Source organism: Lissotriton vulgaris, chromosome 10 (genome assembly GCF_964263255.1).
Source record: "Lissotriton vulgaris chromosome 10, aLisVul1.2, whole genome shotgun sequence".
Lineage (NCBI taxonomy): Eukaryota > Metazoa > Chordata > Amphibia > Caudata > Salamandridae > Lissotriton > Lissotriton vulgaris.
In genome coordinates this window covers 126,656,212-126,682,870 of record NC_141698.1, presented here as the reverse complement: position 1 = coordinate 126,682,870, position 26,659 = coordinate 126,656,212, and the positions used below count along the sequence as shown (strand labels likewise).

The 26,659-nt window shown below is 47.8% G+C and overlaps 1 protein-coding gene across 1 annotated transcript in view; it reads left to right on the top strand.

The window, feature by feature from the left end:
• Positions 1 to 26,659, top strand: part of SDK1 (sidekick cell adhesion molecule 1) — a 1,937,536-nt gene that overhangs the window by 1,437,985 nt on the left and 472,892 nt on the right. The window contains exon 15 of the mRNA XM_086940699.1: positions 16,598 to 16,745. Within this exon, the coding sequence (XP_086796825.1) occupies positions 16,598 to 16,745 (148 nt within the window). The remainder of the gene's footprint in view (positions 1 to 16,597; positions 16,746 to 26,659) is intronic.

The following is a 26,659-nucleotide window of genomic DNA, read 5'->3' as shown; positions in this document are numbered from 1 at the left end:
CCACCACACAGCTCAACCGATGCACCCACCACACAGCTCTACCAATGCATCCACCACACAGCTCCACTGATGCACCCACCACCCAGCTCCACCGATGCACCCACCACACAGCTCCACAGATGCACCCACCACCCAGCTCCACCGATGCACCCACCACACAGCTCCACTGATGCACCCACCACCCAGCTCCACCGATGCACCCACCACACAGCTCCACCGATGCACCCACCACACAGCTCTACCGACACAGCTCCAGCGATGCACCCACCACCCAGCTCTACTGATGCAACCACCACACAGCTCCACCGACACAGCTCCACTGATGCACCCACCACACAGCTCCACTGATGCACCCACCACAGAGCTCCACCGATGCACCCACCACAGAGCTCCACCGATGCACCCACAGAGCTCCACCGATGCACCCACCACAGAGCTCCACCGATACACCCACTACAGAGCTCCACCTATGTCCCCACCACGGAGCTCCACAGATGCCCCCACCACACAGCTCCACCGATGCCCCCACCACACAGCTCCACCGATGCCCCCACCACACAGCTCAACAAGGCACCCACCACACAGCTCCACTGAGGCACCCACCACACAGCTCCACCGAGGCACCTACCACACAGCTCCACCGATGCACCCACCACACAGCTCCACATATGCACCCACCACACAACTCCACCGAGGCACCCACCACACAGCTCAACAGATGCACCCAACACACAGCTCCACAGAGATACCCACCACACAGCTCCACAGATGCACCCACCACACAGCTCCACCGAAGCACCCTCCACACAGCTCCACCGATGCACCCACCACGCAGCTCCACCGATGCACTCACCACACAGCTCCACCGAGGCACCCACCACACAGCTCAAACGATGCACCCACCACACAGCTCTACTGATGCACCCACCGCACAGCTCCACCGACACAGCTCCACTGATGCACCCACCACACAGCTCCACTGATGCACCCACCACAGAGCTCCACCGATGCACCCACCACAGAGCTCCACCGATGCACCCACAGAGCTCCACCGATGCACCCACCACAGAGCTCCACCGATACACCCACTACAGAGCTCCACCTATGTCCCCACCACGGAGCTCCACAGATGCCCCCACCACACAGCTCCACCGATGCCCCCACCACACAGCTCACCGATGCCCCCACCACACAGCTCAACAAGGCACCCACCATGCAGCTCCACTGAGGCACCCACCACACAGCTCCACCGAGGCACCTACCACACAGCTCCACCGATGCACCCACCACACAGCTCCACCTATGCACCCACCACACAGCTCCACCGAGGCACCCACCACACAGCTCAACAGATGCACCCACCACACAGCTCCACAGAGATACCCACCACACAGCTCCACAGATGCACCCACCACACAGCTCCACCGAAGCACCCACCACACAGCTCCACCGATGCACCCACCACGCAGCTTTACCGATGCACCCACCACACAGCTCCGCCGAGGCACCCACCACACAGCTCCACCGATGCACCCACCACACAGCTCCACTGATGCACCCACCACACCACTCCGCCGAGGCACCCACCACACAGCTCAACCGATGCACCCACCACACAGCTCTACTGATGCACCCACCGCACAGCTCCACTGATGCACCAACTAAGCTCCACCGATGCAACCACCACACAGCTCCACCAATGCACCCACTAAGCTCCACCGATGCACCCACCACACAGCTCCACCGATGCACCCACCACACAGCTCCACTGATGCACCCACCACCCAGCTCCACCGATGCACCCACCACACAGCTCCACCTACACAGCTCCACCGATGCACCTACCACCCAGCTCCACCAATGCACCCACCACCCAGCTCCACCGATGCACCCACCACCCAGCTCCACCAACACAGCTCCACCGATGCACCCACCACACAGCTCCACTGATGCACCCACCACACAGCTCCACCGATGCACCCACCACACAGCTCCACCGATGCTCCAACTAAGCTCCACCAATGCACCCACCACACAGCTCCACCAATGCACTCACTAAGCTCCACCGATGCACACACCACCCAGCGCAACCACAGCTTCACTCAGCGCAACCACAGCATCACTCAGCTCCACCACAGCATCACTTAGCACCACCACAGCATCACTCAGCACCACTACAGCATCACTCAGTGCAACCACAGCATCACTCAGCGCAACCACAGCATCACTGGTTCAAATATGTTCTTTCAATGTTTCAAGCTGTTTTCTAGCTTTCACGCTTTATTACAAATCACAAAAAAAGTTAATATTTCACTTATTATTATTATTAAGGGGCATTTATAGAGCGCCTGGTTACGCAGAATGCGTGTCCCCGCGCTGAACTGAAGCACTCTGAAAGAGAAGTGGGGGAGGAGCCCACTTATTTTGAAAAGAGGTGAGTTTTTAATTTCCTCCGGAAACTAGATTCGGAGGGGTCCAGACGGAGATTGAGAGGTAGATTATTCCAGCTTTTTGCCGCCAGGTAACGGAAGGATCTTTCTCCCATACGGGCCTTTTTCACCCTAGGGACCTTAAGTAAGCCTCCTTGCGAGGAGCGCAGTGCACGAGTAGGTGCATACCTTGAGATAAGGTTCTGGAGTGGTGCTGGCGCCTTCTTAGCGAGGATACGGTGGCAGGTACAGAGGGACTTAAATTCAACTCTGCTCTTCACTGGCAGCCAGTGGAGTGACTGGAGGGCAGCCTTGGAGTTCGATCGTTTTGGGAGGTTTAAGATAAGGCGAGCTGCAGCATTCTGTAGCACCTGAAGTCGATATATGGCTTTACAGGTAGCTCCCAAATAGAGTAGGTTGCCAAAGTCCATGCGTGAGGTGACTAGGGCGTGCACCAGCGTTCTGCGGGCGGCCGTAGGAAGGAGAATTAGGACCTTCCGCAGAGTTTTTAGAATGCTGAAGCAAATGCCCGTCACCCTGTTAATCTGTGGTCCGAAAGACAGATCAGTATCTAGCCAGACCCCGAGATTTCTGACTTCCTTCCGAGGTGTGGGGGCCTCACATAGGCATGGAAGCCACCATGCCGACGTCCAGACAGATGGGCTGCCTCCCACCACGAGCACCTCGGTCTTGTTGCCATTTAATTTCAGGCAATTAGTGGACATCCAGGTTGCAAGATCTTGCATGCAAGCCCTGAAACTGTCCATAGCAAGGCCGGGTGCACGCGAGAGGGAGACAACTAGCTGTGTGTCGTCGGCATAGGTTACAATTTGTAGTCCGTGTCCCACTACGATTGGAGCCACTGGGGAGACATAGAGATTGAAAAGAACTTCTGTTCTTGGATTGTTGTCACAATAAAAAACACTGAACATAATCTTCACAAAAGTTATTTACAAAAGTTTAACCTATTGCCATTACAAATTAAATAAATTATTTAAGTATTAAGTATTTTAAAAAATTAAAAGCCATTGTTATTTGTAATATCAATACATCTAAGTCACGTAAATACAAAACATGTTGCATTACAAATGCTATAGTTGTCCCATTGGCGAAACCTATAACTATTGGCATTGCAAATGACAAAGCTATTAATTTAGCTATTTTGAAAAATAACACATAAATAAAAAAATATATATTTATAAGACCAATAGCTCAAACTTTCCTAATGCGAGCCCTATTGCATTTCCAATGCTTGTTATGTCTGGGGGGTATTAGTATTTTGAGTTTTATATAGTGCTAGCTGGACCCGAAAGTATCAGAGCGCTTTGAATGTTATGTGATAACGTTTACAAGAGGTACATGAGGGGATTCATTAGAGTCCTAGTTGAACAATACAGCATAGAGGGGTTCTAAAGTCACGCAAGTATAATACAAGAACGCACTGAGGAATGGCATCGGTTGTACCGAGGATTGTGAATGAGTCGACGGGCAGGAATCCTGAAGACTCAATGATTATCCCAGGTATAAATGATCACCATGCTAAACCAGGAATCGGAAAATATAGCTGAACTTGGAAAATAGTTTTTAAGGGCTCAGGGAGAGTCGGGAAGTTTTCAGGGCTTGAGGGGTCGGGTCGTTTTTAGGGCTCGAGGGGGGAGAAATAGATTTTAGGCATTGGGGGTGTTAAGGTACTCTTTATGGCTTGGGATAGTTTTTATGACTCACAGGGGGCCGGGTTCGTTTTTTGGGCTCAAGGGTGGTCGGTTTGTTTTTAGGCTCGGGGTGAAGGCTTTGGTTTGAACTTTACCATACATATCCCTTTACCAGTCATGCCTTTACCACAAAATTGCCTACGTGGTATAGGAATGCGTGATAAAGGAATGTATTGTTCAGATGCATTTATGGTAAGGGCAACATTGCAGAGGCATGCATGGTTTAGCCATGCGTGCCTCTATCATACAACCCTTCAAACTTGGTGCGTTTCAGCCCCACCTGCACAAAAAAATGTTGTATTGTTTTCCTCCCCTACTCCAACTTTCGCAGATACGGACTATGAAAAGTGATTCAAAGACAAAACTGTATTCATGCTGACCAAGTGGAGATTGTAGTTTGGAACCATGGATACAGGATTTAGCCCTTCTACTCTGCTCTTTTCCTCGCGCTCTCACTCTCTCGTCCATGGCGCCCATGGATCTCCGGCCACAGATCCATCATGAGTCGTAAGACACCTCTCCTGTCCTCGCCTGGTTCACTGTGCTGATATCAGACACGTCTCATCACTGTTAACTTCTCCCATGAGTATCCATCTTTCCCATCATTGTGCACCTCTCCCATCACCATCAACAGATCTCCTGTGACTGTGCACCTCTGCCAGCACTGTCCACATATATTCTGTGTCTCTGTACCTCTGCTATCACTGTCCAGATCTTCTGTGACTGTGCACCTTTGTCATCACTGCCCAGATCTTCTGACTGTGGACCTCTGCCATCACTGCCCGGATCTTCTGTGACTGTGTACCTCTGCCATCACTGACCAGATCATCTGAGATTGTGCACTTCTTCCATCACAGCCCCAATCTTCGTTGACGGTGCACTTCTCCCATCGCTGCCCACAGACCTTCTGTGACTGTGCACCTCTCCTAATACACTGCCCAAATCTTCTATGACTGTGCACCTCTCCCATCACTGCCCAGATCTTCTATGACTGTGCACCTCTCCCATCATTGCCCTCTGCCATCACTACCCAGATCTTCTCTGATTGAGCACCTCTGTCGTCACTGCTGAGATCTTCTGTGATTGTGCACCTCCCATCACTGTCCAGATCTTCGGTGACTGTGCACCTCTCCCATCACTGCCCAGATCTTGCGATTGTGATCCTCTGCCATCACTACCCAGATCTCTGTGATTGTGCATCTTTGCCATAACTGTCTAGATCTTCGGTGACTGTGCACCTCTCCCATCACTGCCCAGATCTTCTGTGACTGCACCTCTCCCATCATTGCCCGGAACTTGATATGAGAAATCTGCTCAGTGCTCTACATAGGGGTAGTAAGCGCTATACAAATACCATACTACAGTAGAATGCAATGATCTTATTCAACACTCACCAGGGAGATGCAGGAGGACCCTACTGTTTCACTTCTGCCCCTAACGTCAAATTATGAACAGAATAAAATCCCAAATTGTTACTCTTGGCACCTGCAGTCTAGTGGGGAGGTGGAGCGGTCTAATCAGTTATGCCGTTCCAAAAGTAGGATTTCCCATTTTTAATGTAAAAATAAGCAGTGATGGCGTGGGAAATGGTACCAAGGACATCGGTGATGATGTCATCTGTGGCTTGCGTGAAGTAATAAGCAGTGAATGGGAGTTATGGTTTTGTGCTTCCACCATAACTGGCAGATTTCGATGTTTTTTATTGTGATGTGTATTGTATGTAGGGGAGGTGCTCATAACACTCTCATTTGGTAGGGAGTAACCCTCAGATGCATCAAGAACCCATTTTGCTATTCCTTAACCCCATGGCTGCTAGGCGTTTTCCCGTCCTGCGCTGTATTTTATTCTTTTTCATTGTTTTATGACGAGCTGGCCTTGTCATCCGCGCACGGCAGGTAAGCGCCATGACGAGGCCAGCTCGTCATTAGCCTCGAAGGGGTTAATAGCGAAAAATAACGATTCGCTATTAAGGAATAGCAAAATGCAATGCATGAAAAAATCACTAAAAAAATAGCGATTTCTTAAAATTTCTTAATTGCGAGTCGCAAATTGCGAGTCGCGATTAAGGAATACCTTTCCATTTATTCCTATGGGCCTAGAGGCCCATAGAAATGAATGGGAAGACATTCTCAATTTGCGAATCGCAATTAGCGAATCGCAAATTGAGAATGCGATTTCAAGGGTGCAGGGGTGTCCAAAGGACACCCTGTTGCAACCCTGAAATTGATCTGTGCACATATGTTGCGCACACACATGCTCAACATGAAACTTTGAAAAATGCACTTTAGTGCATTTTTCAAAGTTTTTGCAAATTACCATGAAGTTCAACTTCATGGTAATTTGCGAGCCCTAATAGCGAAATCGCTATTTTTTAAACTTTAATGCATTACATTTAAGGAATCTCAATTTGAGATTCCTTAAATGCAAGTAATCGCAATTTTGCGATTTCTTAATTTGTGATTTTTGCATTTGGGATGATGCATCCCAAATGCAAAAATACCGGTCGCAAAGGGGCAGATTCTGAGAATCTGCCTCTTTGCGAGCGGATTTTACCTTGATGCATCTATGCCTAAATTCGAAAGGATTTTATCCCATGGAAATAAAATGTTCATTGTATATGTGAGTTGTTTAGCTAAATGTAGCCAAAAGTCAGCCATGCGCCCGTACAATGTCAAAGTCAAGGACATAGTTAAGGAGTGAATGGAGAGGTAGGTGGGCTCTGGGGAGCACTGAACTTAAGTCATACAAAATATTATGGGGAGTAAATGTTCGATTTGAAGTTTACCATAAATTTACGCATGGGGATGTACTGCTTTGCCAACAGTTCTCAAGCACTGCATCATGGCTGGCATTGGAAGCTTCCTTATAATATGCCTCGTTCACAATAACCTTCTCCCAAACATAGGTATATGCCTGAATAGATTCCCAACTAAAATGTTAAACTCTGGACATACCCTTCGGGGTCGGTGGATCAGACGGGTCAGACATCTACAATAGGTCGCATTTTATTGAGTCAAAGTAAGCTGGGCCTTATTGAAATGGAAGATTTGGGCAGTTTTAGCAAATAAATCCAGAAATCGGTAGTTCGGCAGTACTTCTTTGTTAAACAAATGTTTTGCAGTAGAATGTAAAAGTGTTATGTTCTATCCACTGACCTTTCGTTTGAGAGTCAATGCAATAAAAGCAGAAATTAAAGCAGTCATGATGTACTTGCCTGGAAGCTGTGACCTTTAAGATGGGAGGGAACCGGTGGTCGGTTACATCCAGTGCAGAACATTTATTTTAACATGCCCTGGCGCAGGACCGGGGTTAAGTCTTGTCAGCTCATCTGTGCACTAACATGGGCTGAGCTGGAGACACTAACCCCAGGAGTGCCTGGGGATTGTTACAGTAAATCTAAAATCAATAGAAAAAAGGTGAAAAGGTCAACTCTTGCCAAAAAGTGCAGGTAATTTCATTGACATTCCTGGGGGAGGGGGGCTTCACAATGGCATATTCAATTCTGTTGGAGCAATTTTCAGTAGTCAAATTGGCCCTGAGAAAGCCAACAGCCTCGGCTTGTGTGTAGTGAAAAGGTTTAATAACACAATTACCAAAGTTAGGGCATGCTCAGTAGTAATGCACTTTTTTCTCTCGCACAGGAGTTAACAGGAATAGTTTAATTCAATCCGTGACCGCTCAAGTCACTGGGAGCGACAACAGGTAGGTTGGGAGGTGGAGGAAAAATGGTATAAGACCATCCTGAGGACATCAGATACGCAACATTAGAGGAATGTGGTCAAAACCAGGACACGATCATATGAAAAGGCCTCCAGAAACTGGAATTTGCTTTTGAGTTGACCAAGTGCAGTGATGATGGAACAATATTCTCAGTATGGGGTCAGGCCTATCCCTTCAGTCACTAAAATCACAGAGGGTTTGAAAAAATAATGTTAATTAATGAACGAGAGTGATAAGTAGACCAATCTCTGGTCTACTTTGGCATGGGCGTACGGGGGACACAATTCCCCTTCACACAGTTTCATAAAAATGTTCATCTGCAGATTGTTTATTAGCATATATTAGTAAAAGTATAAAATGTGGTATTCTTGTGGTGTGATAGTTATGAGTAATTTACAGTTTACTCTTTTCCAATGGAAAATGATATCTGGGTGCTAAAATGTCACAAAATACAAGCACTCGACAAGTTCCACAGGGTCAACATACCTAATAGTCTGTTCCTAATTACAGTTTACGAAGTCATAAAGGCAAGCTTAATTCATAAATGCTTACTTCTTTTCAGCAGTAGCTGGTGGTAGTTGTACTCTGTAACTGCAAAACGTGTCGTTTACTCATCAAATCCCGTATTAAATAAATATTTATTTTGTGTTGAAAAAAACAACAAAGCGTTACAAAGAATAAAAATGTAAATGCTTAGTAAAATTACAATTTTACCATATCGATATCAAAATCTCTTATAATAGAAATGTAAAGTGATTATGATGGCCTTTTACAAAGATGACTCAGCATTTCATTATCTGAGATGCTAGCCCATGTGCCAAAAATATCAAAGCCTAATCTGCATTTAGGTAAGTTTTACATCTGGCTCCAGGTGGCAAGGAAAAAAGGATAAGTCTACATCTTTGTGTGTAAAGAACTGGGTCATGTATTTATTATTTTCAGGTAGGGAATTTATATCAGCCTCACATACTCAACCTGCTGTGCTGCTAAGAGTCAACTGTTTGAATTGTCCTTAACACCATGTGCGCGGGCCTTTTTCCCGCTGTGCGCTGAAGTTTTAAAAAACCAGCGGTTCATGACGAGCTCAGCTTGTCATGAGCGTACGACAGGCGTAACTCATGCGTCGAAGGGGCTAACTTGTAGTTAGAGTCATGAACATTTTGCAATTGTAGTTTCTGTGACCAACCCCAACACAAATTGGACAGGGCATGACTGGAAACCAAAATCAGGCTTGGAAAAATATCTAAGCACTCTCCATACTACGAATAGCATGAGACTCTAGGGTCTTCAATGGTTGGACCTTGGTAGCCCTTCCATCTCTCAGAGGAGCCCCCCCACCTCTGTTTCCTGACCACCAGAAAGGTCCGCAGTGGCACAGTAACCAGTCTGGCCTCTAGCCTGGGGATGTTTCAGGTGCCTGGCCAAACCCTTCACGCATGATCATTTCTGTGCAGTTCTAATAAGGTACCCAGCTATGCTTGTTGTAAGTCATGTTGTATGAGAGTGGATGTACTACCGGCAGAACCCCAAGTGGATTTTAACTCTAATTCCACTATTGAGATGCACGTGGGTCCCTCTCTTGGCACATCTGTCCATCAGACATTGGCCATGCCCAGATGTAGCTCTATATGAGCTGCAGGGAATTGTGTGGGTGACAGCCGGGCTTTGCCTGTCTGACACACAGCCACCACTGTGGGAAAGACCATCACAAATACAATGGCAGGGGAAAATATGGCCCTCAGAAGTCTTTGTTTAAGAAAAACTGCAAGGAATACACCAAGAATACACCAGGAATACAACGACCATATCAATAATGCATTAGTAGAAATAATGCTCCATACTGTGCAATAGCGTAATGCTACTGGGAACACTGTACCATGTAACAATGCTATTTGCAGTAGTAGATAGACCCAGGAAATAACCGTGGATCCCTAGAACCTGGCCCCATAACATTGAGCAATTAGAATAAACCCTTTTTCATGATTCTATGCAGAAAAGTAATTTTTAATATTACTTTCAACGTGTATCATAAAAGATGTTACCTGAAAGGAAACTAGAGTAGTACAGAAGACTGGTTAAATCAGTGAAGAAGGGTCAGTTTTTAAGACCATGTTGCCTCATTTAAAGGTGCATTCTGCGCGGAGAATGGCCTGTGCTAATGACCTTTTTGCTAAAATACTATGCAGTTGGTTCAGTCTTACTACAAGAGTTACTCTTCGGTCTGCTCCCGGTAGACACTTGGACCTTTGCTATATCAACTTGTAGTCAGTCAAAGTTCACCTCTGACGGCTAGTGCCTTAACCACTGCTTCATTTGTAACTTATTTAGTGCCAGGACTCCCATTGGTGGGCCACTGCAGCTTGCACCATGCATTTCCCCTGCCAGCTCAGACAATAGCAGCACCAACACAGCTACTAACCACCACACTCCTACAAGTGTGGCAATTCAGACTATTCCAGGCCCCAACAACTATGAGAACGGCTTGTTGGCATTTATTAGTCATTTTTGATGTATGTACCTTGAATTGATAAACTGTTGTTGTGCCCTTCTCTAAATTGCACAAACAGTTCTACCAATGGGCAGTCTGTCATAAGTGCTGGTGTTGACAATTACGTGCCGGTGCTGAGCACCAGAAACCACTGGCACAAGTTAAGCACTGGCCTTAACCCTATGTTATTGATCATAAAGAGAATCACTCGACCACTGCTATATAAACTAGGAGTGTTCCTCTGAAGGGTGGTCACTCAAGCCTGTTTTCTTGCTAATGCAGAAAATCACTCAGTTCTCATCTTTCGCAAAAAACAGAGGTGTGTTAGTTATGTGAGCCATACATAACGTCACATTTTAGAACGAAAATGTTTTGGCCCGTAAGGGTCAAAGTGACAATGACAACACACGCTTTAGTTCTGACTTCACTCAGAGTCCCTCTGTGAAAAACGTTGTTGTGAACTGTACTGCTGTAATTAAGTATGTTATGTACAGCTCTGATAGAGCTAGCCATGAATTTGAATACCATATTGTGAACCTGGTTATTCATTGCTATGACATAAGTAGAAAAATATATACTGTTCTTCCATTGTTGCTACATCACAAGGGAATGTGCTTGCTCGAGTCTCCACAGACAGAAGGAAGGTGGGAAAACACAGATGGCACGCTGTCTCCACCAACCACCCTATCCTCCTGTCGTGTCAGTTCTCCCCAGACCCATACTGACAGCCTCTTTGTCAGTGCTAAGCACAGGGTGGCGTTGGTCGGTTGCAGGGAGCCAATTCTTTTTAATTTTTTTTATAATCAGAAAGGGGAAGTTTTTTAAAGGCAGTGTAATGTGAGTGGATTAGCAGGAAGTAAGCATTTTTTTTATTTGGGGAGGGGAGGGTACATGCAGAGGGTGCTGGGATTGGTTGGAAGGACACCAGGAAACTATTTTTAAATATTAAGGATGGGAGGTGTGAGTAATGCTGAGTGTGGTTTAGGAGGAGAGCAGGATGCCAGGTAGACTTTCTTTAAAAAATGTACCCCTAGATGCATCAAGCATCCATTTTGCGGTTCCTTTTTAGCGAAAAATAAGGAATCGCTAATAAGGAATAGCAAAATGCTATGCAAGAAGAACTCGCTCAAAAAATAGCGAAGTCTTAAAATTCCTTAATTGCGACTCGCAAATTGCGAGTCGCAATTAAGGAATACCTCCCCATTCATTCCTATGGGCCTAGAGGCCCATACGAATGAATGGGAAGCCATTCTCAATTTGCGAATTGCAATTAGCGAATCACAAATTGAGAATGCGATTTCAAGGGTGCAGGGGTTGCACCCCTGAAATTGATCTGCGCACATGTGTTGCGCACACACATGCCCTTAGGGCATGTGTGTGCGCAACATGAAACTTTGAAAAATGCACTTTTGTGCATTTTTTAAAGTTTTTGCAAATTACCATGAAGTTCAACTTCATGGTAATTTGCTACTCCTATTAGCGAAATCGCAAATTTTTTTACTTTGATGCATTGCATTTAAGGAATCTCAATTTGAGATTCCTTAAATGCATGTAATCGCAATTTAGCGAATTCTTAATTTACAATTTTTGCATTTGGGATGATGCATCCCAAATGCAAAAATACCGGTCGCAAAGGGGCAGATTCTGAGAATCTGACCCTTTGTGAGCGGATTTTACCTTGATGCATCTGGGCCTTGGTCGGAAACTGGATTCATGGCAAGAAGGTTGCAGGACACAAGGGCCAACATTACCAGTAGCATGATGCTGCTGGGTTGGCAACTTTGCACACAAAATGAATGTTACTGTGCAGTAACGTACTCCAGTGCTGTGCAGTTGTGAGTTAATCCCACAGAGTGTGACATAACTGTGCGGTCTACCAGGTGAAAATCTGCTCTGGTTGGCCTGTTGTGGTGTAATTAAGGCTTGTATTTACCTCCTGCTATGAACTTTGAGCTGGGATGAAAGTGTTGGGCAAGGGTAAAAGGAAGTGGGGGGGGGGGGGGCAGGAAAACCCCTCCCTTGCCAAAAAGAAGTGCTTTGGTAGGGATGGAACCAAACTTTTCTGCTGTTGGAGCCAAATCCGCATGTGGTTTTACCGGCTTGTAAAATCGGATCATATGTTCCCATTTCGCAAAACACGGGTGTGGGAGGATACCACCCAGGGCCGGCTATAGACATGGGCAGTGGGGGCATCTGCCCAGGGCCCCCATAGTCAGCCCTCCAATTTGGGGCCCGCACCAATGCGACAGTCAGACCACGGCATGAAAGGTGACACCGTGAAAGTGCAACACTTTATGGCCCCCCCCCCCCACGCCTCACTGCTGTGGTGTAGCAAGGGGAACCCGCGGGGAAGGGGCCCCACATTCCCAGTTGCAAAAGGCACATTCCTCGTGTTTGTCCTGCAATTCGATCTCCACCGCCCCCCCATCTGTACTCAGATGCCCTGAATATGTCACGTCTATGCAATTTAGAGGGGCCTCGCACATTCCCTTTCTGCCCAGGGCCCCAAAAATCCTAAAAAACGGCCCTGATACCACCCCGCTGATTCGTAGTGAGGGCCAAGTTGCATGCAAAGGAGGGAGCTGTAGCAGATAAGACGTGTACTCCTGTTCCCTGATACTCAGGTAGGAATTAAATAAGGGGTGCACGCATAACATAAAAATTAAGAGGGACAGCTATGAATAAAGGGGCTGTTTTTCACCTCAGGGTTCTTAGTGGCCCAGACAACTTGAGTTTTGCTCTCGTCTACTTAACATCACTCACAGCAGAATCGCTCTGTGAAAAAACGTCCTTTTATTCACCCATTATCCGTTCATAACTCAGTATGTTATCCATGGCGCTTCTAGAGAGCCATTAGCGTGAATGGCTGGATTCTAAATCAAGTAAATTGCTGGTATGATGTAGCAGAAGTTGGCAGCAGAACTTGTTGACCACTGTTGTTGCGTCGCCATGGAACTCCAGGCTGCTCCGTCAGGGCTCTCTCCGAAAGCCTGTCAACTTGTTGCAGAAAACCAAGGGTCACAGCTTTTGGTGGGTAAGAGTAGGGAAGGCACAGCACAGTGAGTAGTAGGGGTGGGTGGAAGGAGGCCATTGTAGTATCCTGGGTTGTGATGATTTATGCAGTGCCAGTGGAACCCTGCCTGAATGATGCAACATGGAATGTTGGGAGTGGGAACTCACAGTTGGAGAAGGGCTGAGCGCCTAGCTGGGTGCTCCTGGTGGGGCTCTCATCTGCTTAAGACTGCTTTGTACTAGCTTATATCTGCTGTACTTGTAAGCTGTAACTAACCAGAATAAATCTACCTGAAATACTACTGCAACAGTCTGGACTTAGTTACTACAGCCATGTATTTGTTTTTTTTTTATTTTGTGGCAGGAAGGAAAGGCCATGTCATGGATGGCTCCCCCATTACTCCTTTCACTTGGTAGCTGTTAAAAGCAGAGACAAATGATTTTGGGGGCCATATGTAACATAGAACATAGTTGAGTAAAAAGTGAATTGTGGGGATGTTTCTCACCTCAGGTTCTGAATGACATCATAGGCAGGTGGAGCTTCACGCTCGTTACTCAGAGCCCCTCGGCGAAAAACATCTGCTTAATTGACTGTTTCCCATCTATAAATATATGTGTTATGAATGGTTTCCATAGGAATCCTCTATCGTTTACACCAGACCAATGACTCTGGTAATTCACTGCTATGACATAGCAACAGTTGATAACAAAAGTGATCGCCCACAAAGGTCCTCCTGGCCAAGCTGGCAGGGCTGGCTGAGAGCCTGTCAGTGGAACCCTACTTGTTTGCTTTGAATGGAAATAGACAGTACAGCTGCAGAAGGGGGTCGGAAGGCAGGGAAGGTGGTGGGGTTGATTAAGTCAGGTTAGGTATTTTTTTCACATTTGGCACAGGGAGACGAGGCTCCCCCATTACTACTTTGCCTCAGCCTAGCAGTTATTATTTATTTATGTTTTAGAGTTGTATATAGCGCAAACAAGATCCGAGACATCGGGTATCAGAGCACTTTACGTGAGCACCAGTTTCATTACATTAGGACACAATCATTTTTTTTTGTTAGGCATGGGGAGATTAGGGGGCATATGTATCAAAGGATATCTTTGCGATTCTCAAATAGCGAATTTTAGAGAATCGGTATTTGAGAATCGCAAAACGCTATCCTACATATTCCTTTCTCAATTAAGGAATACCTCCCCATTCATTCCTACGGGCCTAGAGGCCCATAGGAATGAATGGGAAGACATTCTCAATTTACGATTCTCAATTAGAGAATCGCAAATTGAGAATGCAATTTCAAGGATGCCAGGGTATCAAGAGGACACCCTGTTGCACCCCTGAAATGTGCATGTTGTGCACATGTGGCACACATACATGCTGTAAGGGCATGTATGTGCGCCGCAAGGCACTTTGAGAATGCAAAAAAGGGCATTTTCAAAGAAATCGCAAATTACCACCAACTTGAAGTTGGTGGTAATTTGCGATTTCTTAAGGAGAAATCGCACAACTTGGGTGCTTTTTACATCGCATTTAAGGAATCGCAAACTGCTATTCCTTGAATGGTTTCGCAAAATAAGCAATCACAAATTTTGCGATTCCCTATTACATCCCAAAAGACTTTTTCCCATTCGCAAATGGGCCGATTCTGAGAATGGGCCCGTTTGCAAACAGGCTTCATACATATGCCCCTAAGTGATTTGCCCTGAATCACAGGAGGTTGACCGTCGATGCCGAGACTTGAACCCTTTTCCCCAGCTTCGAGGTCGACCGATCTAGCCGTAAGGCTACATCCTCTCCGTATATGGGGGAAGATGATTATGTGGGCCATAGATAACATAAACTTATAGCTGGGTAACCATGAGTTACTGGAATGTTTTTCACCTCGGGTTTCTGAGTGATGCCATAGATAACGCAAGCTTCGCTCTCATTATTACTTAGAACTTTTTGGAAAAACATCCCTGTTACTCACTTGCCCATCTATAATTCTTTAGGTTGTCAATGTTTTTTTGAAGGAATCCAATATCCTAAAAGATGGGTTTGACATCTTCTGTGAAGTCGCTGGAGTTGATAATCAGTTTGTTGTCAAGTGTAGTGACATCATGATGCTTGCACTTGCGTTCGACAGCCTTCCCCAAGGACTATACCACTGGACCCTGACACAGGATCTCACCTCTTCTTTATCTGTCCTTGGAGACAGGTTGCGGATGGGAAGTGTTGGGAGGTAGGCCATACAACAACAAAAATGTTGTTGTTAACCCCTTCTATGCTGATGACGGCCCCCAGCCGTCATACATCATGGTGCTCGTGTGCTGATGACGGCTGGGGGCCGTCATGAACCCGCCCACTCCTAAAAACGGGCGCACAGGCGCAGAATTGCAGCCGCGCCCAAGGGGTTAATAAAGCTATGCAACGTATAATTCAGCCAATCTTTGGGCATTTGTTTGCGCTTTATAAATTGACAAATCAATGTTCCCGTGTTCCAGATGTCTGGGAGGTAATTCGGAACACTTTAGCATAAATCAGCCCCATAGGTGATACTTTTAGAAGTACAATTCTATATGTCACTTTCATTTTCAGGCACTATGGCAGGTGCTTCCAGCAAGAAAGTGCAGCCTCCTATCTTTTTCTGCGATATGAATATTGTGTTCAGGTCCATGCGGCAGTTCATTTATCACCTTGCCAGGGATCTGAAACTGTAATTCCGACAGCAGGCTACTGACAGCATTGCCTGGTCCATTTACCCCGAGAAGTCAATCAGCAGAATTATTAGACTGGCAAGCATGCACCTTGGCAGTTTCCAGCATGCATGCATGCAGAATACGCAGTCGAAGCCAGCCAGGATCGTACAGTGAAAAATTGATCTGGCTGACAGAACCATTCTTGTGCACCTGCTGAATGGCTGGAAGAGCGTATTCCACCCTACCGCGGATTCTCATTACAGCTCTTCCGCGAAAGCCGCTCATGGGTGTGGCTTCATAATGGATTGCCAAACAGATGGGTTGTGAAATGCACAGCCCATCTGTCTTTATCATACTCATTTCCTTTTTTTCCCCATTTTTTTTATTTTTATTAAAATGTTAATGAATATAGTTTTTATTTATTATGCAGTGGCATGTGCAACATCCCTTTCCAGAAAACAAATGTAAAATTCTGTACCAGCAGCATGCATCGCCTCGAACATTTGTCATTGTGTCCCAGCTAATGTATTCACGTCCAGTGCATTGTGTTTCTCTCGCAGACTCTCCGTGGAAGGTGCATTTATCGAACGTCGACCCTAAAGTGACCACCGCCACAGTTAGCGGCCTGACTCCAGCCCGTACCTACCAGTTCCGCGTATGCGCTGTGAACAAAGTCGGGAAGGGACAGTACAGTAAAGAGACCAGCAGGTACAAAAGAAGCTCACCCCTCCATTAAGTTTACAAGTGATCTATACACTTTCAAATTCATGATATTGGGACAAGGCATCGAGTGGGAGAGCACGGAGTTGCAAAAAAGTAGGCAAAAGAGAGCAGCTAAACTGAGAGCGACTAAAACACAAGGGGTCAAATGTATCAAGCAAATTTGCATTTGCAAAGGACGAAATTCGCAGAATTGCGGCCTTTGCGAATGCGAATTTGCTAAATGGTATGCATAAAGCAAAATCTGGTGCAAAACAAGGAATCGCAAAATTTACGATTCCTTATTTTGCAATTGCCTTTAAGGAATCGAAAATTTTGCGATTCCTTAAATGCAATGTATGAAGCAAAAAAAAATAGCAAAATGTCCTTAAGGAATCGCAAATTACCACCAACTTCTAGTTGGTGGTAAGTTGCGAATTCCTTGAAAAATGCTAATTTTTGCATTTTTCAAAGTGCCATGTGACGCACAGACATGCCCTTAGGGCATGTATGTGCGCCACATGTGCACCCATGCATATTTCAGGGGTGCAACAGGATGTCCTTTGGACACTCCTGCACCCTTGAAATTATTCTCAATTTGCGATTAGCAAATTGCGAATCGCAAATTGAGAATAACTTCCCATTCATTCCTATGGGCCTCCTGGCCCTTAGAAATGAATGGGAAAGTATTCCTTAATTGCGATTCGCAATTTGCTAATCGCAATTAAGGAATTTTAAGAAATCGCAAAAAAAAATTGATTTTGTACATACATACCTATTTGCGATTCTCAAATAGTGATTTCTTAAAAATCGCTATTTGAGAATCGCAAATCAGGTTGATGATACATATGGCCCAAGATTACCTGAATGTACTTCATAGAAAGTGTGACATGACTTAGGGACTGATTTAGATCTCAGCGAATGGGTTACTCCGTCACAACGGTGACTGATATCCCGTCCGCCGAAATATAAATTCCATTATATCCTATGGGATTTGTATTTTGGCGAACGAGATATCCGTCACCATTGTGATGAAGTAACCCGTCCACCGAGATCTAAATCACACCTTTAATTTACATTTTGTAAGCTTGTTTTCCCCTCAGCATGCAGAGAGCGCGGTTGCTGTAAGTGCGCTGTTCATTTGGGGGTTTTATATATATTCGACCCTTAATGTGTGTCAGCTATTTACAAAGTACAGAGGTTACCCAACATCATGGTGTTAAATGCAGAAAAAATGATGTATGACATTACAACGCATGCTTTTACCACGCATGCCTTTACAACGCGGTTTTTACATCGTAATCCATTACAACGCATAGCGCTTTGGGGTGCTGGATAGTGAAAAGTTTCATTTACTATTCCAACACCAGTCCCCGTGGACACTAGGGAAGGTGTTGGATAGTAAATTAAACTGATTCCCTATCCTAGAGCGCCCCCCAGCGCAATGCTTTGTAATGGTTTGCGTTGTAAATACCGCGTTGTAAAGGCACTGCGTGGTAAAAGTTGCGTTGTAAAGGTTGTTTACCCAGAAAAACATGTGCTATAGCACTGTGTACACAATACATTGGTGTGAGTGAGTATTCCAGTCCTATCGATTATCGTTGAAAATATCTACAACAAAGAATTAGAGGCAAAGAATTTCTGTAAGGTATAGTGTAGATAAATAAGACTCTGGATGTATGATACAGGAAACAGAGGAATGGTCGCACTGGGGTCTGTGAGGGTCCGTGAGACTGGTAAGTCTCAGTCTGTACTGAGGCGCGTCCATTTTATGTCTAAAGAAACAGAGCAGCAGAATTCCCTGTGGTAACTGGAATATAGGATAAAATTGCCGGTCTAGACTCAATCACATGTTGGGCAATAATTAATATATAAATAACACACAAAGCAGTAGGGAAAGGGGAGAAATAAATAAAATGTGTGTGCAAAGGAAACAGAGACACGTGTCCAATGTGGAAAAACTGCCCTCACTCACAGAACTGTGGCATGCTTCATCAAAGGGTGTGCTACAGACACCCCTGCGCAGACCAAAGCCTGGGGTGGAGCAACAGGAAGGGAAAGACAATACAAACAAATACACAGCATTGAGACCACCGAAGAAAAATTGCAGCCAGTAAGGATTAAAACTAGCTCAGCTGTGTACCCACTGCCAATTTTTTTTCTCTGGCTGTCTGGCTAGATAAAAAAAAACGTGAAGGATGGGGGTGAAAGGAGAAAATTAATATTCCTTCACCCCTCCTTTACTGCCAAGGTGTCGACATGCTTCGGCCGTTGGAGATGGGCCCAAAAGAAAGGGTCACTCATTAGGACCCTTCGGGACCCAAACCAGCCATTAAAGGCCAGCTCCCTTGTTAAAGGCCCTCGCCTTCAGCTCGGGCCTTTAACACTGGAACAGGCCTTTAATGGCCGGTAGAGCCCGCTAGGTCGGGCTCTAAGGCTATATTAGAACACTGGAATGTTGGGATCTCCGTTGATAACAATGGAGTGCTTCCGGCTTCTAATGGCCAGTAGAAACCTGGGGCTCCAACATTTTAATGTTTGTTCACAGCTGATGCTGTGAACATGGGCCTCAGGAGCCCACAGGAATTTCCATCCCCTTGAGCTCGATGAGGCCTATGTTTTAAAAATTAGAACATTCTGCCCTCTAGGCTCTTGCCTTACAACCCTCCTTAGCGGGCTCCACGAGCCGTTAAAGGCCCGCACCCTTTTTTTTGGCTGAGTAATAATTCCTTTGACTATCTGTCAGAAAGTGGAGACATTGAATGAAAAGCACTGATCAAACAATTTCCAGGAACAGGGAGTTAGTTCCTGTTGAGGAAAAGGCACCAGCACACACACTTCTTGATCACTTGCATCTCTTAAAAGAAAAAACACAAGTTCATATTTACTAAGCAATGTACCCTACCCATGACACCTGCTGGCATTCACAGTGTCTTTGTGTGGAATAGAATTAAGCCCACGCACAGTAATAAGGGTTAATATTAGACCAGAAAGGAAAAACAAACATTTGTGTTGTTAAAAAGCATAGTTACTAATTAAATTAATTTGGGGAGGGTTTAATGCTCTTTTTTTCAAGTCTTTTTTTATGTATCCAAAAATAAAATTGCATTTTACATGTTACTGTAGTCAATGTTTTTAACTCAATGCTTTTTCAACATCATTGTTTGTACTTTCAATATTATTACACAGATCTGCTTACCTAAATACAAATTGTATAGCTACGGGTTCAGCTACACGTATACCTTGAGATTGTGTATCTGAGCTTTCAACTCCGTTAACATTTTCGATGGCTCTTAGCTTCATAGTATTTTCAAACTGGCCCTAAAGTAAAATTCCAGGTACTTGAGAATTCATTTCAAAGTGACATCTGAAGGATGACTTTATCAGGCTACTGTCAGCTTTGGACCTTCATTCCCCGCATCCTCAGATGAAAGGGAGAGCAGGGCTGGAATTGCTCACCAGTTAAAGGCTAAATTGCTTTTTTCAATGTTTCAGAATTTTATATGCGGACTCTGGACCAATTTGTATTGTGCTTGTGGAAGTTGACAAATAAGGCAGTAAACCCTGCACATCCTTTATATGTGCCCTGAACACTCTAGAGTATGGCCCTTACGTATCACTGCATTCCCCCGTAAACTCAAAGTGGGTAAAACCCTTTCATACATCAGGGCGTGCATTTAGGAAATTGTGATAGATCCAAATAAGGGCATGTAAACTAATATCATACCCTAGCCTCCAACCCTAACAAATGCCTTTATTGATAAGAAACAGCAAATCTACATTATAGAGGCATGGCCACCTGCCAAAAGTACATGGTGATGAGAAGTGTACAACCTATACTACTGTCACACAAAGTATTTAGGAAAGCTGACTGATTTAAAGAGGCAGTATACCTTATTCGGGCCTCTATTTGAGATTTGTTAAATGCTAGCTGTGGAGTATTATGTGGTGATGCTAATTAGACTTGCACCTGCATTACTTTCACAAACCCCAAAGATAGTCCTTGGATTCACACTAATAATTCCTTAGCTCAGTTCTGGTAGTGTGGCAAAGAGAAGTCAGGCTTTACTAGAGGAACATGTGTTAAGCATTTTAGAGTACCAACATGGAGGATAAGTAATTGAGGCGAAACCAATTAATAAAAATAGTGTGTATTTGTACCTTAAATTAGACACCAAAATGAATGAATAGCATACATATAACCAGAGTTGTAGATTTTATAAGCAATATAAAATCAGTGAAAAATAATACAGTGAAAATTGTGGTCAATGGAAAAACCACTGGTGGGGGCGTGGCTTGGATGCCGAGGAGGTAGGCAGCGTGAGCTCGGAGCTCCGCGCCCGATCCCGAAAAATATCCTGAATATCTGATCGGACCCCGACGAAACCGGTATAATCCGACACTGGAAGGTGCCACGGAGGGTCCGGCGCCGACGGCGGACGACTCGAGTCCATTCCAAGCCCGGTATCTGAATCTGAAAGCTGGACTCAGGCGTGAAGTCATCGACCTAAAATGGCGGCGGTGGCATGAGGCACGGAGACGACGGAGCCGCTGACCCGAAGCCACATTAAGGGCTGCTACTTTCTCAGATAGGAGGTGTTGACGGCTGCATCGGACCTCTCTCGGGGTGCTGGAGTGGACCCTTAGCGCGCCACCGGCGGTGGTTGGGAGCCGAACCCTTGGAAGTGGCGGCGACACCGTGGCGGCGACCCAGTGACGATGACCCCGGGTCTCTGAGCACGACTGGCGCCCTGATTCCGAGAGGCGACCTTGGCTCCGGAGACTAGAGTGGTGCCCCAGGCGTGGAACGCGGCGGGCCTTTTTCACTACTGCTACAGGGGGACCTTCCTGAGGGCGAGGCCCAGCGAAGTGCGGAGCGGAAACAGAGACAGCTTTGGAGGCCACCGCTCGTGCCAGCCCAGATGGGGAAGCCGAAAGGGAAGGGAGATGGTGCGACCGATACGGAAGCCGCGGAAGGCGCGGATCGAGACCAGTCGGCGCTGCAGCGTATGCAGGACCGTATCCTGGAAGCCATTGCCACCACAAAGGACGCCTTGCAACAGGATATAGCCCAGGTGGCGACGGGCTTGGGCCTCCTGAAAGCTGACCACGATAAGCTCAAGGACAGAGTGAAAACCGTGGAGATCTCGGTTCAGGAATTGGCCCCGAGCCATGCAGCGGTGAAGTCGCAGATGGCGGATGTGATGGATCGTTTGAAGGTGCTGGAACGGAGGGCCGAGGACGCGGAAAACCGGAATAGGCACAACAACGTACGCCTCGTAGGCCTGCCGGAAAAAATCGAAGGAGACGATATGGTGGGTTATCTCGATAATTGGTTGCGGACAGAGGTGGCACCAGAGGGACTGTCCCCCTTCTTCTCCCTTGAGCGAGCGCATAGGGTTCCGGTGCGTCCGCCGGCCCCGGGTCTCCCGCCTCGCCCAGTGGTGTTCAAGTTGCTCCATTATAGGGACAGAGACTGGCTATTGCAAAGGGCGAGAGAGGCAGGACCCTTTCAAGTGGACAACAATAGGGTCACTATGTTCCCGGACTATACGTTTGAGACGCAGAGGCTCAGGGCGAGCTTCCTGTCTCTTAAACGGGAGCTCCGTGATGAAGGCATCAAATACTCCCTGTTATTCCCAGCGAAGCTGAGAGTGGTGGTAGATGAACAGACACTCTTCTTTACGTCCTCGGCGGACGCTTGGGCCTGGTGGGACACTTATAAAGCGGGAACGGATGGTGCCAAGGCCAGGGAGGAGGAGGCTAAGGTGACACAACCGATCAGGAAATCTCAACGGATCAGGAAGAACCGCAGGAGGACCGGCAGGCCTTCGGTGTCACAGACGGAGACGGAGAGACAAGCGGCCCTACAGGCAGTGGCAAACTTATCCAAGACTACCAGAAGTCAGTCCGGGAAGGGCACGGACTCGGAGGACCCGGGCACGGGCTCAGAGACGGGACTTTCAGAATTTGGTGGAGCCAGGGGTCCTATCGTGACGCCACAGACTTCGGAGGAGATACTTGAGGCGTGTTAATCTGGACTAGCGGAGTGGACTCGCTGGTTGGACATCGGGGCGCTGGGCCCGTGGCAGTGGAACACTGTTACTTGAGGTTTCAGGGTGCTATGATGTGGGGATTGTGGGGTGGAGTGTGCGGGGATGATTTGCTTTCACGACCCTCTCGCATCGCACCGCGCCCTACTGGCCCTTAAGGTCATCGCAGTGGAGACTGCGACCATTACTGCCTTTCTTTGAGGGGTGGTTGGGAGTGTTGGTTTGGATGGGGGTACTTCCAATTGCGGGGGGGCCTGTCCTGGGGGGGGTGGGAATTGAGAGCAGTTGGGGTTGCTCGGGGTGTTGTTGTTGTTGGGGGGGTTTGGCTTCCTGTTTGGAGAGGGAGGGTGGGTTGGTCCGTGGTCGCGGAGCGAACGAGGTCAATGATCTTTATTGTTCGGTCTGGTTGTGTGAAGGGGAATGGCTAGTACCGGGGCACTGAAATGTGTGTCCTGGAATGTGCGGGGGCTGCAGTCCATGACACGCAGGCATAAAGTTCAGGCATACCTCAAGCGTAGGGGGGTTCACATAGCGTTCCTGCAAGAAACACATCTTAATAAGCAAGAAGGGATAGCACTGCAGAGGCGTTGGAGGGGGCAGCTGTTTAATACGACGTTCTCAGCTTTTGCAAGGGGGGCGCTGATTTGGATACGAGCGGGGGTACCCTTCCAGGTTACTAAAACATTGGTGGACCCTGAGGGCAGGTATGTGGCGGTGGAGGGGAGGCTGAAAGGCAGGGTGGTATCTCTCTGCAGTGTGTACGCTCCCAATATGGATCTGCCCGCATTTTTGTCCTCACTCTCGGGTAAACTGGTGGGTTATTTGGCGGGGCCGGTGCTCCTGGGGGGGATTTCAATTCGGTCGAGGATGTGGTATTGGATAGGTCCCATCCCCCACTGCGCGCGTCCCCAGTGCATAGGGTAGCCAAACGCAGGTTGGAGTGGCAGGAGAGCTGGGCCCTCACGGATGCATGGAGGGCATTGCACCCCACTACTTGGGACTACTCCTTTCACTCGCACCTACATGATCTACACGTTAGGCTGGACGCGTTTCTGTGTTCGTCGTGCGTACTTTCTGCGGTGGGAGGGGCGGAATATTTGGCCCGGACGATATCGGACCACAACCCTTTGTTGCTATCCCTGAACTGGATGGTGACTGCTAACTGCGTGCCAACATGGCGCCTGCAACCTGACACCCTGGATGACTTGTTGTTCAGGGAGGCTCTTGGAGAACGCATTGAGTGTTATTTTGAGGAGAACAGTGGCTCGGCCTCCACGAGGGCGGTGGAGTGGGATGCGTTTAAGGTGGTGGTGCGAGGGCACTGTATTGGACACACGGCTGGGGCTCGCAAGACTTTGTTGGATGATTTGGATAAGGCTGAAACGCGGTTGAGAGATATAGAGAAGGGTCGCCCAAATCACCCTGAGTTGCAGGAGGGGCTTAGTGGGGCCAGGGAGGGGCTGGCTGTGGAACTGGAACGGCTGCGCAGCTTTGACCATAAGGCGTACATGACGAGGGCGCACGCGGAAGGCGATAAGGCGGGGTCTATGTTGGCGTGGCTCGCTAACCCAGTCAGGAGGGGTATGCCGATCATGATGATCCAAGAGACAGGGGAGGAGCCCTGCCATACCCAACCCGGGATCCTGAATAAGTTTCGGACTTATTATGAGAGTCTCTATGAGAGTGGTGAAACAGGGGGGACGGATGAGCTAGGCGAGTTCTTGGACGGTTTACAACTGCCGAGAGTAGAGGATTCGGAGGCAGAGGAGCTGGGTCGACCCATTACGCTCGGAGAGATAGGGTGTGCAGTAAAACAAATGGCTAGAAATAAGACCCCGGGACTCGACGGACTCCTGATCGAGTTTTATAGTAAATATCTGGAGTACCTTGCTCCCCGGTTGCGAGAAGTTTACAATGAGGCACAATCAAGAGGTCGGCTCCCGGGCTCCATGTGTGAAGCCCTCATGATCCCGCTCTTAAAACCGGGCAGAGAGGGAGCGGCTTTATCCTCGTACCGTCCGTTGTCCATGTTGACGACGGACTACAAGATCCTGAGTAAAATTCTTGCCAACAGACTGCTGGTGCACATGACTGGCCTTGTTCATAAGGACCAGTGCGGTTTTATCCTGACGCGCAACACTACCCACAATATTCGCAGGCTTACGAGACTGATGGGGGAGGACTGGCCAGGTGCCGTCTCTCCATTTGTCCTTTCTATTGACATAGAGAAGGCCTTCGACAGTCTTGAATGGGGGTACTTGTACGAGGTGATGCGACGCTTCGGGCTGGGGGACGGATACATAAACTGGACCAAGGTCCTGTACACTGATGCGGTAGCGAGAGTCCGAGTGGGCACTCTGATCTCGAGGCAATACCCGGTCCGGCGTGGCACCAGACAGGGGTGTTCCCTATCTCCGCTCCTGTTTGCCCTGGCGATGGAACCCTTCGCTGTGGAGGCCAGGTTGGGCCGCCACTATGCCGGATTATTATTCAGGGGCAGGCCACATTTCATTTCTTTATACGCAGATGATCTGCTGATGTTTTTGGCTAATGCAGGCCCCGAGCTAGAGGGGGCACGGCGGTTACTAGGGCGGTTCGGCCGGCTATCGGGCCTGAGGGTCAACTGGCCTAAGTCCTGCTTATTCCCCCTGAGGTCAGGAGAACCGTGTCCACTCACCGCGCAAGAACTCCGGTGGGAACCGCGCTCTCTGCATTATCTGGGAGTCTATATCTATCACACCCCGGCTGCCCTGCTGGAGGGTAACATCACCCGTTGTATTAACGCCCTACGGGGGAACATGGACTTTTGGTCTACCCTGCCGCTATCCCTGGCTGGTAGGATCTCCCTGCTTAAGATGGTGGCCCTGCCCAGGCTGTTGTATTATTTTAGGACGCTCCCGGTGTGGATCCCGAGCTCTATTTTTAGGCGCCTGAGATCTCTGGTCATAGCGTTCTTATGGGGCACGGGAAGGAGGCGCATAGCGCTCGACACTCTGCTACGCCCCAAGGATGAAGGAGGATTGGCGGTGCCTGATTTTGAAGGTTATTATCTGGCCGCGCAGCTGCAGATTTTTACTCAGGAGGTCGCGAGAGTGTATAGAGGCCCTGAGGACGCGAGAGTAGAAGGTACCCCGCGACACGTGCTGGCGTACATCACATTCCACCAGAAGCTCCGGGTAGGAGACCTGACGGTTGAGGAGCAGACGTTCAGACTCTGCTGGGACCGGGCCCGCAAGCGAGCGGGGGTCCGCCTTATGTATGCCCCTGAAATCCCGTTGGGGATGGTCACGGCCCTCCCTCATGGAGGGGACTGGTCGCGCTTGCTGGGTTGGGAGGAGGCGGGGATACAAATGCTGGGCGATTTATATGAGGATGGGGTACTGCTGCCATTTCAGGAATTGCAGGAGCGGTTCGACCTACCGAGGGGCGACTACCTGTTGCACGCAGCGGTCACGGGCGCCATGCAGGCTCACTGGGGGGAAGGATTGCAGGGGCATGTCAATACACGATGATGGCAGCGGGGACCTTTAAGGCTGTCACCTGCTTGTACTCCAGGATGCAGAGGGAGGCCTTACAGCCACTGACGGCTCTGAAGGCCAAATGGGAGCTGGACCTCCAATTAGAGATCCCTGATACGACCTGGGGCTAGCTGTTGAGGCGGGTACGGAAGAGCTCGAGGAACGCCAGGTTTCAATTAATCCACTTCTACATCATTCACAGGGCATACCTCACGCCGGGGAAAATACGACAATATTTCGGGATAGAACACGCTGCTTGCCCCAGATGCAATACGGTTGGGGCGGACCTGGGTCACATGTTATGGGATTGCCCCTCTCTGGGAGACTACTGGCAGGAAGTTGGGCGGGCCCT